The 18,555-nt window shown below is 34.4% G+C and overlaps 1 protein-coding gene across 17 annotated transcripts in view; it reads right to left on the reverse strand.

Moving 5' to 3' along the window:
- The window catches only part of RAPGEF2 (Rap guanine nucleotide exchange factor 2), a 226,943-nt gene that overhangs the window by 22,703 nt on the left and 185,685 nt on the right, over positions 1 to 18,555 (reverse strand). For 16 of the 17 annotated variants that reach the window (XM_045576278.1, XM_036424416.2, XM_036424411.2 and 13 more), the window contains 9 exons: positions 17,323 to 17,500; positions 11,128 to 11,264; positions 10,128 to 10,286; positions 6,403 to 6,555; positions 5,981 to 6,145; positions 4,227 to 4,334; positions 3,934 to 4,137; positions 3,723 to 3,831; positions 3,027 to 3,273 (listed from right to left, as the gene is read on the reverse strand). In XM_045576278.1, coding sequence (XP_045432234.1) covers positions 3,027 to 3,273; positions 3,723 to 3,831; positions 3,934 to 4,137; positions 4,227 to 4,334; positions 5,981 to 6,145; positions 6,403 to 6,555; positions 10,128 to 10,286; positions 11,128 to 11,264; positions 17,323 to 17,500 — 1,460 coding nt within the window. The remainder of the gene's footprint in view (positions 1 to 3,026; positions 3,274 to 3,722; positions 3,832 to 3,933; positions 4,138 to 4,226; positions 4,335 to 5,980; positions 6,146 to 6,402; positions 6,556 to 10,127; positions 10,287 to 11,127; positions 11,265 to 17,322; positions 17,501 to 18,555) is intronic. The other variant, XM_045576279.1, reaches the window with a different exon arrangement.

Genomic DNA, 18,555 nt, shown 5'->3' on the forward strand with positions numbered 1-18,555 from the left:
GAAAAAATAAAATTATACTAAGGTTGGAATGTCATAAATAAAATTAAGGCATTTAGAATAAGGAGGGGTTCAGAAATGAGAGGTGGAATATAAGTACAATAAAAGGAGAACGGTCAAAGAAAAAGAACGATGCCCAAATCTACGAGCTACGACGCTAGCTCTATATGGATCGAGATACGATCCTCTACTCAATACCCTAGCCGCTACTCCGCTACCTCTCTCGCTCTCCTCCCTCCTCTCTCTCTTAATATCTCCTCTCTCTCTCTCTCTCTCTCTCTCTCTCTCTCTCTCTCTCTTCTTCTCTCTCTCTCTTCTCCCTCCCTCCTTTCTCTCCTCCCTCCCTCCCTCTCTCTCCCTTGGTAAAATAGACATTATAAAGGTAAATAAGCAAGGGCAAGAGCTTTCTGTTGAAAAAAAATTAAAGATAATTTTAGTGTAAGTTCTTTCAAATTTATAGGCAAATCCATGTCAAAAGTTCTATTTATTAAGCACATAGAGGCATGCATATAAAGACTAAAAGTGTTAATGTTCTGTGAAACATTTGAACTTTTACATTGTTAGTCAAGTTTTAATATTCAACCACACAAGCCAATTTTTACTGCCAAAAAATATTAGATGTAATACATGAGCTGAGATAACTACTATGGGGTAGGCCAAAGATATAGCTGACTGGGCCACCCCTGGCACAAACGGCTGTAAGTATTAGTATACTCCAGGCACACCCAGAAGAGATGCCCTCTTGAGAAATGTTTTCTTCAGCATTTTAACACCTAATATGATCTAACTCTCTCCTCTTGCCTGTATCTTTATTATCCACAGACATGGGGATGCTCCAGGACTGAAACTATATTCAGGACAATTCGGAAATGTCTTTGAACACATCTTATTGTTGAACCATTCCAACTCTGTCACTGTTACTGATATTGGTTTTTGGCCTTAGTTGACTTTAGACTAGAGTATTGACTTACTCCCTCTTTTCTCTGGTTCATCAGTATCTCTCTACTTTCCTGACAAAGAGTTCTGAATCCTACAATCCCCTTGCCTCATTCCTTCCTTTCCCCTCTATTTACATTTCTCCCATGCCTATCCTTGGCAGTCCACATCATTCAGCATCTTAGTTTCCATAATATTCATAATTTTTTTTTTTGGGGGGGGAACAAAACAAAATGGCATATCTAGATTTCTCAAATTGATTAGTTTAGTGCCTTTATAAAAAAAAAAAAATCTTTGCAAACACACGCTGATTTCTAGGAGAGAGAAGTTTTAGTAGTAACCTGTATTAAATCAAGACTATCAGATCCTACATTTTACTGAGTCTTTTTTTTAAAAATATGATTATTTCTTTCTACTGCATTGCAATATAAATTATAGCAAATAATTTTTACGTAATAAAATACATAAATGATTCATACTTTTTAAAAAACTGCAAACCAAGATGCTTCCTCAGTGTTCCTAAATTCAATACCTCTCATTATTGTCTTTCTTTCCCCTTCTCTAGCTTTTGAGTACCTTTCTAAGTTCACAGAGAACAAAATTATACATAGTATTTTCATACTGTGTACCTTGTTAACATCCTATACTGTGAATGGATTGCATCCCAGTTTTTACATGTCACATTTCTATTAATACTTGCCAGGGTCATGCTGACTTTTGATTTTTTTTTCTTCAGGTTCATATTTAACTCATGGTCAAAGATTACTCTGAGGCCTTTTATTATTACTGTGCTGCCAATAATTCTACTAACAATGTGAAGGTTAGAATGTTTCACAGAACATTAATACTTTTAGTTTTTATATGCATGCCTTTATGTGCTTAATCAAGAAGGGTCACTTTCAAAATCAACTTCTGTTTTCTGTTACGCAGACCTAATCCATGGCCACTTGGAAACTTACTCAATATAGATACGCTCTCAAGTCTATATATAAAACCATCTTACTCATTGCTTATCCTTAAGACTCTATTACAGAACTCTTTTGTAGCTGATACAAAAACATCAATCATCATAATTCAATGGGGACAATACAAGCTTGACACTCAACCCATCAAAAATATATTCTAGACCATATCTTTAATCTGTGGATAAAATTTTTAAACTGAAATGGAATTTAAAAATAGAAATGCTTGATATAGTCCTAAATCTCTGTAACTACTGCTCCTTTAATTATAAGTGAAAGAAAAGAACATGTTTTTAAGTTATCTCTTACACCACTGTAGTTTGAGGAATATATAATAAATAAATTTGGTGCACCAATGTTATTTAACATTAAAAACTTTTTGACTGATGGTAACAGTTATATAAAACATCCTTAGACTGAGAAGAAGCTAAAGTGAAGATATAACCAAGCAAACAAGCAAAGCTAAAAAAAAAAAAAAAAAAAAAAAAAAAAAAAAAAAAAAAGTGACAACAACAACTTTGTCTAGTCTGAGCTCCTGGCATGAATGAACAGCCAAGAAGAAATTTGAGAAATTCAAGATATACCTGACATTCTGACTGTAGAGAACATTGGGAAGAAGAAAAGGGTTCTGTGTTTGGTTGGTGATATACTGGCAATGGTTAGGTAACTGCAAACAGAAAAGAAAGGAAAGAAGAGAATGCCAAGGATGAATAGTAGCAATGGGAAGAAGCAAAGATTTGGTGGCAAAGAGCAGATGCTGATGGTAGAGAAGACACTCAGAAACAAAGAAATGGTAGCAAAAAAAAAAAACAAAACACACCCATTTCCCAATTATAGAGGATATGGGAGCAAATGCAACATTATATTTTTAAAGACTAAATGAGAAATAAAAAAAATAGTTCAAATGAGAAAGTGCTAGAGCTCTCTATAATGAAGATTGGGATGGGCAAGTAAATGGCAAAAACATTATTAAAACAAACTTGATTGTTCAAGATTTCTTCTAAGATAGCTCAAAAGTGTCAAAGCTTAAATAAAGCCTTTTTTAGATTCGTGCAAATATTAATTTCATCATTATCATTGCACATTATTATAACAAAAAATAATGGACACAAAATTTACACAGACACTTACTTATATGGTTTCTGTGGCAAGATACTGATCCGAGTCTTGTCGAGTATCTTCTTTAGCTTGTTCCTTCCTCCAACAGTATTGGCTTTACTTTTCTTATTTACCTTTTCAAGTCCTATCACCTGTTCCACATCTACAGCTAGATCTGGAATGGAGTAGCGACTGGCCTTTTTGATGTCTCCAATTTTAGGAAGGTGAGGGGCACCATTTCTTTTCTCTTCTGACAATCTTGTCAGAAGTTCTTTAAATACTAAAATGGAAATAAACACCACAGAACACCCATTATAAGAAATTGGAGCAATTCGAAGGCAACTGTAGAACTTGGAAATAGATTAGTATAGACTTCAGCTATCAAAACTGTAATCTTATAGGAAAACATTTCTCCAATGAATGAATAACAACAGGAATCTGCTTTATAATGTTTCTCTATCATTTCCACTCAGGATAAGTTAAAATAAAGCAGCTTTTTTTTTTTTTTTTTTTTTTAAGATTTTTAAAATTAATTTTTAGAGAGAGAGGAAGGGAGAGGGAAAGAGAGAGAAATATCTATGTGTGGGAGCAAAATTGATTGCTTGCCTCCTGCATGCCCCCTATCAGGGAATCAAGCCTAATGTTTAAAATATAACATATAAACTTAATTTTATGATTAAGTTTATAAAGATCAAAAGGAGAAAAATAAAAGTGTGCAAAAATACTTACCAAATAAATTGGTTTTCACAGTGATAGATAAATGTGTGTTATTTCTAAGAATTTCCATGGCTTTTGACAGCTGAATATTTTCAAAGTTTTGGCCATTTACTTCTAGTATCTAAACATAAAATTATAAAATTAATTATCAACATCCCAATAAACCGAAGGAAAAAAAGACACCAATATTCACCCTTGAAATCTGGATTTAGGAATATCGTACCTGATCCCCTCGTTTCAAGCCAGCTTCAGTTGCTTTGCTGCCTGAATCGACACTGTCCACAAAGATCCCAAATCCCTTCTCTGAGCCTCCAAGTAAGATAAAAGGCAAAGGAGCTTCTCGGGACGGTTTGGTTAATGTCATCAATCTCCTTTTTGCTTTGGCTGCACATGCAATATTTAACAGCCTTAGATGTCCACCCATTTTCTGTAAGAGTTCAGAAAGAGTGGTTTCAAAGACAGGCTGAGTAAAATGAACTTAAAACCAGTGGTTTAAAAAATAATCACAACTATTACCTCTCTTTCCAGATTATTTTCAAATTCTTCTAGAAATCGAGTCATTGCAGGATCTCCTTCAAAGTCATTGAAGTGATTATTTACCCACAATAATACTACCCGTGTAACCTGAAAAATTAATTGTTTTCAATAGGTTTTCTAAAAATTCAGCACTAAAAATTTGCAATTAAAAGTGATTTCAAATTAAACATTTAAACAACCTAGGAATAACAAATAAGACAATAAACTAAGTATAAAAAGCCTCAGCAATGATTTTATTAATAAGGAAAAGACCTTCTAAAATTTATACTCTGAATATTGACACTAGATTTTTCCATGAGTACAACTTTATGCTATGTTCTAAGGGCATCCTTAATACTTATAACAATGCTTGGCATAAAGTAAATTCTCATTAACATTTTACTAAATGAAGTAAATTGCAAACTTTAAATGTAAAACCACTTGTTTTCTCTTATATGAGTTTAATTTCTAAATTTGAATAAAAGATCAAATAAATTTTCTATAGAATTGTTTTCAAATATTAACCTCTTAAAATGAAAAAATTAAGCAAGCTATTCTACCAGTAAAAAAAAGAGACGATGATAGATAGCTCATTTTTAACCATAGTTTAAAATTTTATTGTTAATATATTGTGATAAATTATAGTATAAACCTAATCACTCATGAGTCAAATCTTGATATTTACATTAATTTTATGTCATTTACCATAACTACTGCCCAATTTTTCAAATGTAGGAAACATACGATTCTTGACTTTCTAATACAATTATAGTTTTGTAGCAGAGAAGCCAAATTGAAAGTCCACTAGCCATATTACACATTAGAAAAACGAGATTCATAAATCATAAAGTGAAAACTACCACCAACAGCAAGCAATCTTTAGGATGTGCTGGCTCTGAGCAAGGTACTACATGAAGAACTTTATTTTCTATTATTCATTTTCACAACAGTCCCAAATGGACATTGATTATTCATTTTACAAGTAAATAAATGAGTGTCAGGAGGGTGAGACGGCATATAAGGTAAATGACAGAGGCAATACTACTCAAATCAAGCTTTTACAATTGAAGAGCCTGGCTGAGATCTAGGCCTGTGGCTCTCAGAATATGAACTGAAGCGCAGTTCTGTCCCGATGATCCCCTACAGCTAGTGAGTAGCGGGACCAGCACTAGAGCTGCGGCTTTTCTCCTGTTCTGGATTTCCCCACCCTGCCTCTCCCAAGTCTGTCTCATGTAAATCAGACTGCACATGGAAAGTACAGACTATGATTAACTTTCAAACTTCATGGGAGTATGTAGTTTACCATCCAACCTACCCTTGACACGGCTCACAAAGAGATGCTGAAGAAGGGCTGTTTAGAACTATATTACTGAGACCCACCAGCCAGCAATGGTTGTCATGCAATGCTGCTATGGTGCCATTTTAAAAACTGTAACTTTTATCTGGTGTACACTGACCCTCTACTCGGATGATAGAGATTCCTACGGAGCCCAGATGTTTGGGGGTGGTGCTAAAAGAACTAAAACTTAAACATTTGTCAATAATTTACTAACATTTGCATAAAACATAAGATAATTTCTAGGACTGAACCTAGCAACCTCTAACAAGAACTAACATTTGTATCACTTTTTGCATAAAAAGTACACTCTCTTATTCCATTAAAATAATTTGAACGTAATTGGCATGACAAATATACTGAAGTTTATATATGAATATTTCATACTTAAAAGTCAAACTAGAATATATTTTCCAACCTTATCCCTGAGGCTCGGGTCATTAAACCACTCCAATAACTTTTTGCCCACTTCCATTGGGCTAGAAAGAAAAGTCCTGTAGGTCAATAGGAAGTCTTCTATGAACGTTGGATCCACCACCGAATGCTCTTCCACCAAATGCATTGTTAATCTTTCTGAGGTGCCCTGTAACAAACAGAAGATTTAATCACTATTCTGCAGAAACAGCATCTGTACAGTACCCTGAGATACTCAAATCTTCACTATAAGGCAAACTGGGTAGTGACATATAGAATTAACAAAACTGCTGTTCATCAGGAAATATAAAGACTTTTTACAAGTGATAACTTTTAAGAAAAACTAGTATGCCTAAAAATTGGGTGGAGGAATCTAAAGTTGTCACAACTGAGACTGCCAATAAAATAGAACCATATTTGTCTTACCTTGATAACGATGTGTCCCTTTCTTGTTCCAGTTCGATCAAGTTCTCGGTGTTCTTTCACCATAACAATTTCTCCTTCTTCCTCCACTTTTTGCATGTTCTTCTCTACTTGGTTGAGAATACGGCAATAATCTTGCTGGGCTATGCAGACAAACTAGAATAAAATATAAGTCACATGTTAATGATTAAGTGCTTGCAAGAGACAGCAGTACTAATAACTCAGTGTTTTAATTATTTAACTGACATTTTTATATGTCTTTCCCATACTTTCTAATGAGTGCAGTAATGAACCTTAATCAGAATTCTCTACTTTTTAATGTAGTTCTTCCTTGCTCAAGAAAAGTTTCATTTTTTAGAATATTTATGTGCAGTTTATATTAAAAACACCAACAATTTTAAAAATCAGCTGATAACATTAGGAGTCCTTTCTCATGCTTCTTCTTTGACAATTAAAAAAGCATTAGTGGAGGGGAGTGTAATCTTAAAGAGAATAGACATAAAAACATAATCACCATTTAGTGGGTTTTAAAAGTTTGAAAAAAATCTTAAAAGCAAGATTTTAAAATAAAAATGGTTTCAATAGAAAGACGTTGAAATTCCATACATGGATATGTGGAATAGATATTAAAAATTTGCTAATTATATTGATAAATCATTTTAGAAAGTCTATTTAAAAAAAAAAAAAAAAGGTCCACAAAACAAGCCATATACTTGCTAAGCTCAAATCATTATTCCTTATAACAGGCATTAAGGATGATACCTGCTCTTAAAGAAAAAGTTAACAATACACATCAAGCCATTACTCCTGCATCACACACACACACACACACACACACACACACACACACACACAAACACACACACATATATATGTCAGGATGTCAGGGATTAGAACTCTTATTTACTTACATTTCTTTGTGGTTTTAAGGAAAGTTAAGAACAAATTATAGAAATCACTTATAACACAAATTAACCAAGGCCAAAGTTGCACCTGAATTTTGAATGATTTATTCTTACTTAAGAAATCATGTTGGGATAAAAAAAAAAAAAAAAGAACATTTCCTCTTTTAATGTGAAAAGATGGAAAAAAAAAGGGGGGGGGGGATGGTTGAATTATAGTATACATAAGATAAAATATGAAAGCCATCCAAAATCCTATTTTCATAGGACATTTAGAGTTCTGGCTTAATGTTCATGATACTACATTAAATATTTTTAAGGTAAAAAACCAAATATTGTAATATTTATAATGGCATCCTCCTTCTCAGTATTTTGCAGTAACCTTATAAAACTTCAATTTATCCTCCAAATCGTCCCATAAAGAAGGCACTATGATTATCCTCGTTGTACAGACGAGGACACAACTGTAGTATTTGCTGCTAATTTACCCAAAGTCCCATAATTGCATGCTCACCGATTTAGAAAAATTGTATATGCACATCAAGATCTTAGAAGGGAATATAACAAAATGTTAATTATTTGTAAGCAATGCAAATTATAACTGATTTTCAATTTTTAATATACTTTTCTATATTTTCTTTTTTTTTTTAAAAGAAGTTGGAGCAGTTCACATTTGAGAAATAGCATAATACAAAACTATTTCTTCTACTGAGTTAGATGATATCATTAAATTTTTTATTAAGACTTTAGAATCAAAAGTTAAAATTGAAAAGACAGTCTCTCCTTCTAAGTAATTATACATAGCTTAATTCATTTTTTAAAATTCCTTAAAAAAAACCCATTGCCATTACACTAACCCCATATATGGTGCTTAACCTTTGGTCTCAAAAATATTTTTATTTTTTAAAACTTTTACAGGTAAGGAAAATTGTTTCCCCTATCTCCAAATAACCGTGTTCTTTCTTATACTTAGTTTTAGAGAACATAATTCTAGCATTTTCTCATTCATCTCCTAAAAAAGAAATATATTCCTGAGTTAAAATGACTAAGTAGGCAAAGAAAAAAAATGTATATTGAAGAGAAATGTACTAAAATGAATCTTCATGACTAAGAATTTAAGAAAATTAAAATAAGTTTGATTTAAAATTCTCAATGTCTAGACAGACAGTTTGGGCATTTTTTCTTTTAGAGATATAAATGACATTCTCCAGTTTATTCCATATGCTTTTGTCTGCAACTATCAGAATATGTGATTCAAACTTCCGCATAAGGATTCACATCTGCATTAAACCCAAAGCTAAGGGTGGGCTTAGCACTGGCTGACTCAATGAACCAAATACACAGAGTGGCCAGTTTATTATGATCTCTGAACGCATAATCATCTGGCCACTCAGTGATATCCTATATAATAAAAGGCTAATATGCAAATTGTCCCCTCGACCAGGAGTTTGACCAGCAGCCAGGCCGGCCAACAGCCCATTGTTCCCTCCCCTGGGCCAGGCTGGCTGGACCCACCCATGCACGAATTCATACACTGGGCCTCTAATACACACACACACACACACACACACACACACACACACACTGAGTGTCCAGATTACTAACTGTTCAGAGATTACAATAATCTGGCCACTCAGTGTATATTATTAAGGACTCAGGCTCTTTTGGTTTCTCTATCTAAAGTTTGGACTTCAATCTAAAGCAAATTCCTCATGACTCTAGGATGCATGCCAGTGACAACTGAGCTTCAAGCTTCCTTATTCACATGCAGGAAAGTGAAAAAGAATATTGCTTCTAGTTTGGGCATTTCTTCAGCAAACTAAAATGCCATAAAAAAAGAAAAATCCCAAACTGAATTTCTAATAGAGCTGATATCTAAAAATAAATTTAAGATGAAAACATTTATCTACATTTTTATTAGAGTTATTTTTGCTTTAAGAAGTTTACAAATCTAGTGAGAAATTCAGGTAAAACAGAATTTTAAGTGGTATAACAAATTCAATTTGTGAATTGTTTTGGTGAGGTTTATACTTTCAGACAGCTGTTGAACCATAAAAGTATGCATGATGATCTTAGCATTATGATATAAAATAAAAACCCAAACAAGATTTTGCTTCTAAAAGGCCAATGGCAGTTTATGTCACAGTATTATTTTCTCTTGGGTACATGACATCACTATTTATATTAATCAACTTAATTTTCACATTTGGTCTCAATATTTTCTCTAGTCTTTAATTAAACATTAAAACATTATTAAATGTTTTTAAATAATCAATAGTAACATAGTCTCAGCATTGACAGATTAGCTATTAAGTATTTTCCTTATGTCAGCAATTAATTTTTACTAGCAAGTCTTTCTACCGAATCACACTAAGATTAATTTTCATGACTTCTAAAACTAATTTCTTATCTTGTTTATATTAAATAAAAACACTGTATAACTGTACCAGATCATCTTTATTAATCTATTTATACAATTTATTTTTAGAATGTGAGTTTTACTCCCATATATTTTGATGAAATGGATAGATTATCAATTATTAATGGAAAAACTTAAAATACCATCTGTACAGAACACTCTTTTTAAGAGAACATATTTCTAGAACACTTAGTTTTTTGTAGTTCAAATAACTTTAATAAGATTTATTTTTAATTTCCTGGGGCAGGATAACACTAAAAGCACTATAATTATCAGCTCTACTTTAAAATCTTACTAATAAATCTAAAAACTGACCTATTTATTTGGGCATAAAAGTCTTACCACAACTACAGATATATGTTCTTTATTAAGCATAAAATAAACTTAAAAAAAATGATATTTTATACCTGGCAGTCATCCACCTTTGTTCTCATTACTCCTTTCATATATTCTTTGTCCATGGTGGGAGAGACACCAAAACTATTTCCCATACATAGTATTTCTGCTTTGCCATCTGGGTAAGTCACTTCTACAGAACCATTGAGAATCACAGACCAAGAATCCAGCTAATTCAAAAAATAAGTACAAAACAGAAAATAACATTATGATCATGTAGTTGTAAAAGACAGAATACTCCCTACACATGATTTAGCAGACTTTTCATTCTAAAGATGGAACAAATAAGTAAAGTTAATGGTTTACCAAATTCACAGAACAAGGAACAAAGCATACCATGTATGTAGTACATATTTTTTATATCTAGCAAAGGGTGTATGTCATTCTGCTCCCTCAATATAACTTTGCATATAATTCTCTAAAAAGACATAAGGGGTCCTAGACAGTTTGGCTCAGTGGATAGAGTGTCTGAATGTGGCCTGAAAGGTCCCAGGTTCCACTCTAGTCACAGGTACATGCCCAAGTTGCAGGCTCAATCCCCAGTAGGTATGCAGTCAATCAATGATTCTTTCTCATCATTGATGTTTATTTTTATCTCTCTCTCTCTCTCTCCCCCTCCTCCCTCCCTCTCTGAAATAAATAAAAATACATTAAAGACACAGGAGAAAATTTCTTCTGTTCCCCAAAACACATGCAGTAAATAAGAAAAAGTGATCACCACTGCTTGAATAAGAACATTAATTTCTTCTGAAAAAAGGCATATTATAAACATTGAAGCTGCAACATCTGTAAAGTTAACACATAACAATATCTTTATCAATATCATTTGAAATATTGTAAATAACTGAAAATAAAACAATGGATTTGGACTACTTTGACATAATAATGAGCAAATCATAACTCTTGACTTACTCAAACTTGTTTATTGGTTTTTAAGGGGGGAAAAGTTCATTTGCTGTATTGACAGAACCTCAATCAGAAACTTTCTAAGTGGAAGAAATATTTACTCACCTCTTCACCATCATTTAACACTATGGTCCCAGCTCTTTCCACCACTGCAAATACCATCACAGCACAGAGTTCCCGTCTCACTGACATCGTCATATTGGCAAAAGCAGGCAACTGGTGCATAAATTCCAAGAGTTGTTCTGAAAAGGAAGGATACTCTGTAAAAATCACATTGTTTTTTAAAAGAAGCAATCAAAAAGAATGCTCTAGGGTTCTGTATTTTTAAATGCCCTAAGATTCGACCTATTGAAAAATGTAATTACCTACTTTAAGTATCTTTAGTACAAGTTGGCTTTCTTGCAGGTCTACAAAGATTTCTGTCATTATGAAAATAGTGTCATTTCCTTGTTGTGTCAGGAGCAATGGTATACACTGTAATTGAAATTCTAATGGGAATGAATAAATTAATAAACTTCAAATGGGAAATTTCTATTGAAAACGAGCTGTGATTTTATTAAGGCTTATTAAGAGGTGAAAGGATAAGCTGAAATGAAATAGAGCTCTGAGAATTCTCCGAAAGCCATTTCAGTCCACTCCAATGCCTTTTGAGCAAACAGATGCCCAAAACAGTGAACAGAAATAGCTGCCTTCAACCTAAAGATATTCCAGGATTTAGGAACCAAGGAAGGGGTGTTTTCAATGGATCAGACAAATCTATGAAAACTGGTCAATTAAAACTTTATACTGTAACATGTAAGTGACAATATATGATCCTTATCCCACAGATGGACAAAAAAGAAAGACACATTTGATCCCCCAACAGGCGATACTTTGGAAGAGCACTTCTACTTTGGTCTAGCTGTTGATGAGATGAATGACTTCACAGTATTTTCAAGTCCTGTGGTCTCAATTTTTAATTTTCGGTATTATTAGGCAGCTTTACTAATTACTTACTAAATTCTTTCCTTACTCTTCAATATGGCTCTATGAGGTACATGATTGTTGCTGTTTTTATTGTTATTTTTTAAAAAATATGTTTTTATTGATTTCAGAGAGAGGAAGGAAAAAGGAGAGAGAGATAGAAACATCAACGATGAGAGAAAATCCTTAATCACCTGCCTCCTGCATGCCCCACACTGGGGACCCAACTTGCAACCAGAGCATGTGCCTTGACCAGGGATCGAACCGTGATCTCCTGGTTCATGCTCAACCACTGAGCAATACCAGCCAGGCTTGTCCTTTTCAAAAATCTCACAGGGAGAAAACAGAGACTCAAAGCCATCTAATGAGGTGGTGGCAGTAACACGATTCAGGACCATTTGCCTCAAGAGTTCACATTGGACATCACAGGTAGTGATGAAGAGCAGAAGGTGTATGTCAGACATCATTTGAATGCTTACTAGTTATATTATTTTGGGAAATTTTATGTAATTTCATTAGGGCATATTTCTCTCATTTGTTAAAAAATAATATATATGTCTTTATTGGACACTTGTGAGGATCAAATGCAATAAAGGTTAAGTCCTTAACACAGAGTAAATCTATAATTATAAAAGGGTAATACGCTAATTAGACTGGTTGTCTTCCGGATGTCATTCAGATGTCCTTCCTGACAAAGCCAGGGCAGGGGGGAAGCCAGCCCAGGTTTCGGGTGCCTGTAGGTGGCTTGAGGGAATCCCACCCAGGCCTCAGGTGCCTGCTGGTGGCCAGAGGAGGGAAGCCCGGGTCCCGGCAGCCTGATTCCCAGGTGCTGGAGGGAAACTGTGCCAGCAGCTGGGGGATGGAAGGCCTACTCTTGCACAATTTTTCATGCATCAGGCCTCTAGTATTTAATAAATGAAACAGCTACTAATGTCTTTATTAATATTCCTTCTATCTTATGACAAATTTTATGTTGTTGTATACAGTTTGTTAATTGCAAAAACAATGTAGAATACAAAGATATATTCTACATATAAATGTATATTACACATACATATACATGTATATTACATTTCTAGGTCAGACTGGGTGATTTTCTTTAGCTCAGCTGGGTAATGTCTGCTCTGATTAGACCTTACGTCATCCCTCCTGTGTAAGACTTTTCATTATATAGGGTGGCTTTGGTAATCAGGCGCATCACAATCATAGGTGATATCCAGGGACTCTGTCCAACAGGACAGTGTTCTTCAACTTGACCCAGACTGACTGATGTGTCAAGAATTTAATTTACTGTTGTAACCAGCTGCTGGTTTTTTTTTTTTGTTTTTTTTTTTAAATGAAGAAGAAAGAGCATTAAAGCACATCACTTACAGAAAGGATGATTTGGTGTGTTTGTATTATTTATTTCTGGGACAGTAATAAAGCAATTTTGAAACCACTGCAAGTGATGACCCATATTTATTACACATGAGAGGTAGGAATCATTGTTTACAAATACACTGACCTTCTGGTTTAAAACATAAAGGCAAATGAACAAGTTGTGGTCCTCTGACTGACACATGACAGCTCTGCTGTTTCCAGCCTCTGTTTCTTTAGCTCCCACCCTCAACCAACTCATCATAAGGTCTGAAAGTATCACCTTTAGACCACCTATTTTTTAAAATATATATTTTTATTGATTTCAGAGAGGAAGGAAGAGCGATTGAAACATCAATGATGAGAGAGAATCATTGACTGGCTGCCTCCTGCATGCCCCCTTCTAGGCCTGAAACCTGAGCATATGCCCTTGACCAGAATTGAACCTGGGACCCTACGCTCTATTCACTGAGCCAAACCGGCTAAGGCCCATTTCACTCTTTCCTTTCCCTGGGTAAAAAAATCAAAGATTCATGGACTTAAGAAAAATATGAGACTTGAAATCTCCAGAAATATTTTCAACTTCACAGAATGTTTAGACAATAATATAAGTCAAATTACCAACACAAGTATGATGGAACAATTTGAAGTATCTGAATATGAAGTATAAAATATAATCACTAATACTTGCTATAATGATTTAATGCCTTGCACAGACATTTTTTCTTGCTTTTTGGAAGATTTCTACTCCATTAGTAGATAATAAAATCAATCTGTGATAAATGAGTAGTGACTAACATTAAAAAAAATACAACATGATGTAAAATATGTGTGCATCACATATGTTAAGAATAAATAATAAAGGAGGATGAAAGTATCTAATAATAGAAAATGTCCATAATTCTTCAGGCTCAGTTGAAAAAAAATAAATAAATAAATGGTTAACCCGGTGGCATCTAAGAGTTTTTAAGACTATCAAAGATTTATTAAAGGAATGGAATATTGCTTTTTGTGAAAAATATTAGCCATTTTAAAAAACTTTTTTCCTAGTAAATGTGACACAGTGGAAAATCAAATAATCAACTTACAAGATCAGAAACTGAAGCCAATTCAGAAAATTAGCTTACCTTATTTGCTTTGGCTTAATTTTACAATTTGTAAGAAACAATATTAATGTGTTTTGTTTTGTTTTTTAAATCTATGGAGCCAAAACCAGTTTGGCTGCTCAGTGAATAGAGCATCGGCCTGTGGACTGAAGGGCCCAAGGTTCGATTCCGGTCAAGGGCATGTACCTTGGTTGCGGGTACATCCCCAATAGAGGCAGTGCAGGAGGCAGCTGATCAATGTTTCTCTCTCATCGGTGTTTCTAGCTCTCTATCCCTTTCCCTTCCTCTCTGTAAAAAAAAATCAATAAAATATATTTTTAAAAAATCTTGGAGTTTTTGGTGGTATATGATTAGGGAAAAAGAAATTCTTTGAAAGGGAACAGAGTCCTTTTCTCTATCTTAATGTGTTAAGGCCTCAAAACAAAAGATCCAATTAATAATCATTCAATCATTAGCTACCTACAAATTATGAGTTGGGAGACTAAAAATGAATAAAGTCCCTTCCTTCAAAGTAATGAAACAAAGGTACACCTAAAAATCTAGGGAAACCCAAAGAGAAAATTGCAATTCTTGCAGTTTTAAAAATGATAAAATATTAGCAATTTAATTTGATTCAATACTCTTCTCTTCTCTCTTCCCCCCACTCCCACCATCCCTTCTTTTCTTGTGGAGATAGGAAGAGAGGCATTTAGAGAAAATATCAATTATCCAGATGTTTGTAGTTCATATGAAAGATGTCTGTTTTAACTAAATAATGGAAGATGAACTAGATTTAGTAACAGTAACAGAAAATGATAAGGCTAAAGAATTCTAATGTGTGGTTTTATTTTGAGGAGATAGATACAAGATCTAAGATCTCCTGTGGACCAAACAACATAAATTAGGCCTTATCTTTAATGATTTAAAAGTATATTTGATAAGAGCAAGCATCAAGATCATTGCTGCTTGCAAGAAAACTGGTATTCAAGGAAATGTTATTCACTGTAGAGATTATATCAGCAAGTACATTATTTTGTAGGAATCAGCATAGTTCTTGCTTTCCAGAAATGCTAGGAGAAAAACCTCAGATATAAAGTAAAAGCCTTACATTTTTAAGAATGACATGCTACATATATTTTGACACTAGTCATCGTTTTCTTCCATAACTATACTAAAACAGACATATTCAAAAAGAGAAGATACATTAGCTCACAAAAGGGTAACTTCCACATCAGTCTGTCCATAAGCAGTGTTCAATCTAATTTAAAACATGCTATGAGAAAGGATTCTGGAACATAACAGCAAATGGAATACACTTTAGTCTTATTCTCTCTTTAAAACTACAATAAGGAGATTTTAAAAAAGAAGTTGGCAAAGACAAAGAGGAGAGTGAAACATAATTTTGGACACTGGAAATCAGATGAACATGTGGTATCAAAGAAAGCAAAGCCCTGTGTTTTCAGGGGGTAAAACAAAACCACTCCAATGTATGTGCAGGGCCCTCCAAAGATTTAGAAACCACCAGCACCTTTGGAATGAGGAACAGTGACTGTAGAGAAGGAACGAGAGGCGTGCATTTGAGCAGTCAAACCCCTCACTCCAGCAAAGATATAGGCGATAATTATCCAGAAAAGGTTAATGCAGAACTCATTTCACATCAGAGGCCACTTTCTTCGATTCTGAGCCCTTTAAAAGGAATTACTGGCTCCACCTCCCTAAAACAGGCTCCTGTTCACTATACTCCCCCACCTCCATCACCCCCTGAATTCCACTTTATTCTTCAGACTGCAACAGACCAAGGACCTCATCCGCCTCCCTACCCACTGATGCCAACACCTGGAAAAATGCTCAGTACATACCTTCTGGTGCTCAATCTAATCCAATGGTTATCACCATATGACATTCATCTAGACACAGCTAGCAAGGTCTATATGTGGCTTTATGATATTTTAACATCTAACCCCAGGTTTTGCTTTTTCATCTTTAATTTCCTAGCCTATGCATATAGCTTAAATGATAAAAAGTGTTTTTCAGACATAATGTTTGTCTCCCTCAAATACACATGCAACCAGCCACTCATAGTTATGCCTATACTGTCTTCTAAGCAATCTCAATAGATTCAGTTCCTTGACTTTCTCTTCAAATACATACTGGCACAAAGTGAGTTGGGGGAGTGATAGGACAGATCCTCTGGGCTCAGGTAAGTATGGTTACAGACTCTAGACCTGTGGTGGAGAGAAGACTCCAAGAGAAGTTGCTCTCACTCTCAGTAGGCTGAGGAGAAACCAGAGTGCAGAAGGCGCACTCAAAACACTAAACCCCTATCACACAATTCACTGTGGCCTGATGGGAAAGGTGGGGATAAGGTACCTCAAGGAAAGGGTGAGTGGATTTAAACTACTTAGCTTTTTAACCTTGGGGTGTGTTTAAAAAAAAGACAACTCCCACAGCTCATATGCTGCAATTTGACATTCTGCTGAATTCTTCTACTCAGTCATATGGAATCAGAGCAGAAGCAAAGTCCTCGACGGGACAATTTCCCCAAGTGCCACTTGACTAATGTTTATATAGAGAAATCATGAGCTTATGAGGAACAGTGCCCACAAGAAAACTAATAGAAGTAATGCTATTTGCAATACCTTTAATTTTTTTTTTTGTCATAAAGTAAGCTAAGAAACGGGTTATGTGGGAAGTTTGTTTTATTTGTAGATTCTTAAAGAAATTGAGCAAAATTGAGTGCAAAAATACGTTTCTAAGAAATGCTACTGTTGACATAAGGAAACTGATAAAATTAATGGCTTTTCAAGCCTGCTATTGTTGGGTTTTGTTCTATTGGATACTTTTACTTCTAAAGACTTTGAATTGCTCTCAGATTCATGTTCTCCTCCAAACTTACCAATGTCATCGTCTGTCCTGTCAATGGGGTCCTTCTCCAGGCAGTCTCGCACAATGTCCCTGCTCATCAGAGGATCCGATGCCCTCTCAATGTCTTCTTCATCGTCATCGTCCTCAGAATCCACGGCAGTTTCTGGCAACCCACTCAGGTCCATATCACCAGCCTCACTTTCTGTGGCCTTAACACAGAGGAAAAAAACACACCAATATTTAAGTAAATCTTTTGTATCCAAAAGAAACAAGAACAAATCTAGTTTAAAATATTAAAATGTTTATTATATCAATTTTTCTGTAACAAAGTCACACGTATCAACATCAAGTAGTTATGTACCCAACACTATGTAAAATAATTATTTCAACAAAATGAGTGATTTTATTCCCTATTAAATTTTTTGTTGGGATTAATAACTTTCTCTATATTTTTATTTCTTATCCAAGCTATCATATGATAGTTAAAACATAAAGGGGGGGGGGAAAGTTCATGTTTTCACTTCATTTTTAAAAGAGAGAATGACTTAAGCTCATGTTAACATTTTCTAAAGTTTGACAAAAAGAATTTTAATCACATTTTCACTTTTTTAGGTACCATTTCCTGAACTAAAGTACATATGTACATTATAGGAAAAACCTAGGGGGAAAATAATTGAAGACAGAATACCTAATGAATATAGGACAATTGAAAATGTCTGTAGGACAGCTCTGGAAGCAAGGCCTTAATAAATACCACTTAACAAACATGAGCAGAGGTGCTCCAGTTGGGAGAGCAATAAGGCCATGGCTGAGGCAGAGAGAATCAATTGTGGCACACTCAGAAACAAATCGCCTAATTTAATTCAGAATCCACAGAATTGTTTCTTAATTCTAGAATGAAAATGGAGTAGAGCTTGTTGTGGTACAGTATGCCAAGGCTGTGAGCACAGAATCTAAGCCAGCATTGGTGCTATTGGCACCTTATGGATGACGTCTAAAAAGGCAACTGATGGATGTCTCTCTATCACAATAATGTTCCTCTCTCTCCCAGCATGTATTCTGGTGAGAATTAAAGAAAAATAAAACTACTATACAAGTTTTACATTAGGTACTTAAAAATCATTTGTGAAAAAATTTTTTGCTTATTAAATATCCCACACATGGATACCCATAAGAGGGTTGTTTAATAGAATTCTTGATTTAAATAAATTTTGTGCAGAATTTCCAACATTCATATTTAACTCAAACAGTACCTAAATTTAGG

Source organism: Pipistrellus kuhlii, unplaced genomic scaffold, assembly GCF_014108245.1.
Source record: "Pipistrellus kuhlii isolate mPipKuh1 unplaced genomic scaffold, mPipKuh1.p scaffold_m20_p_8, whole genome shotgun sequence".
Taxonomy (NCBI): domain Eukaryota; kingdom Metazoa; phylum Chordata; class Mammalia; order Chiroptera; family Vespertilionidae; genus Pipistrellus; species Pipistrellus kuhlii.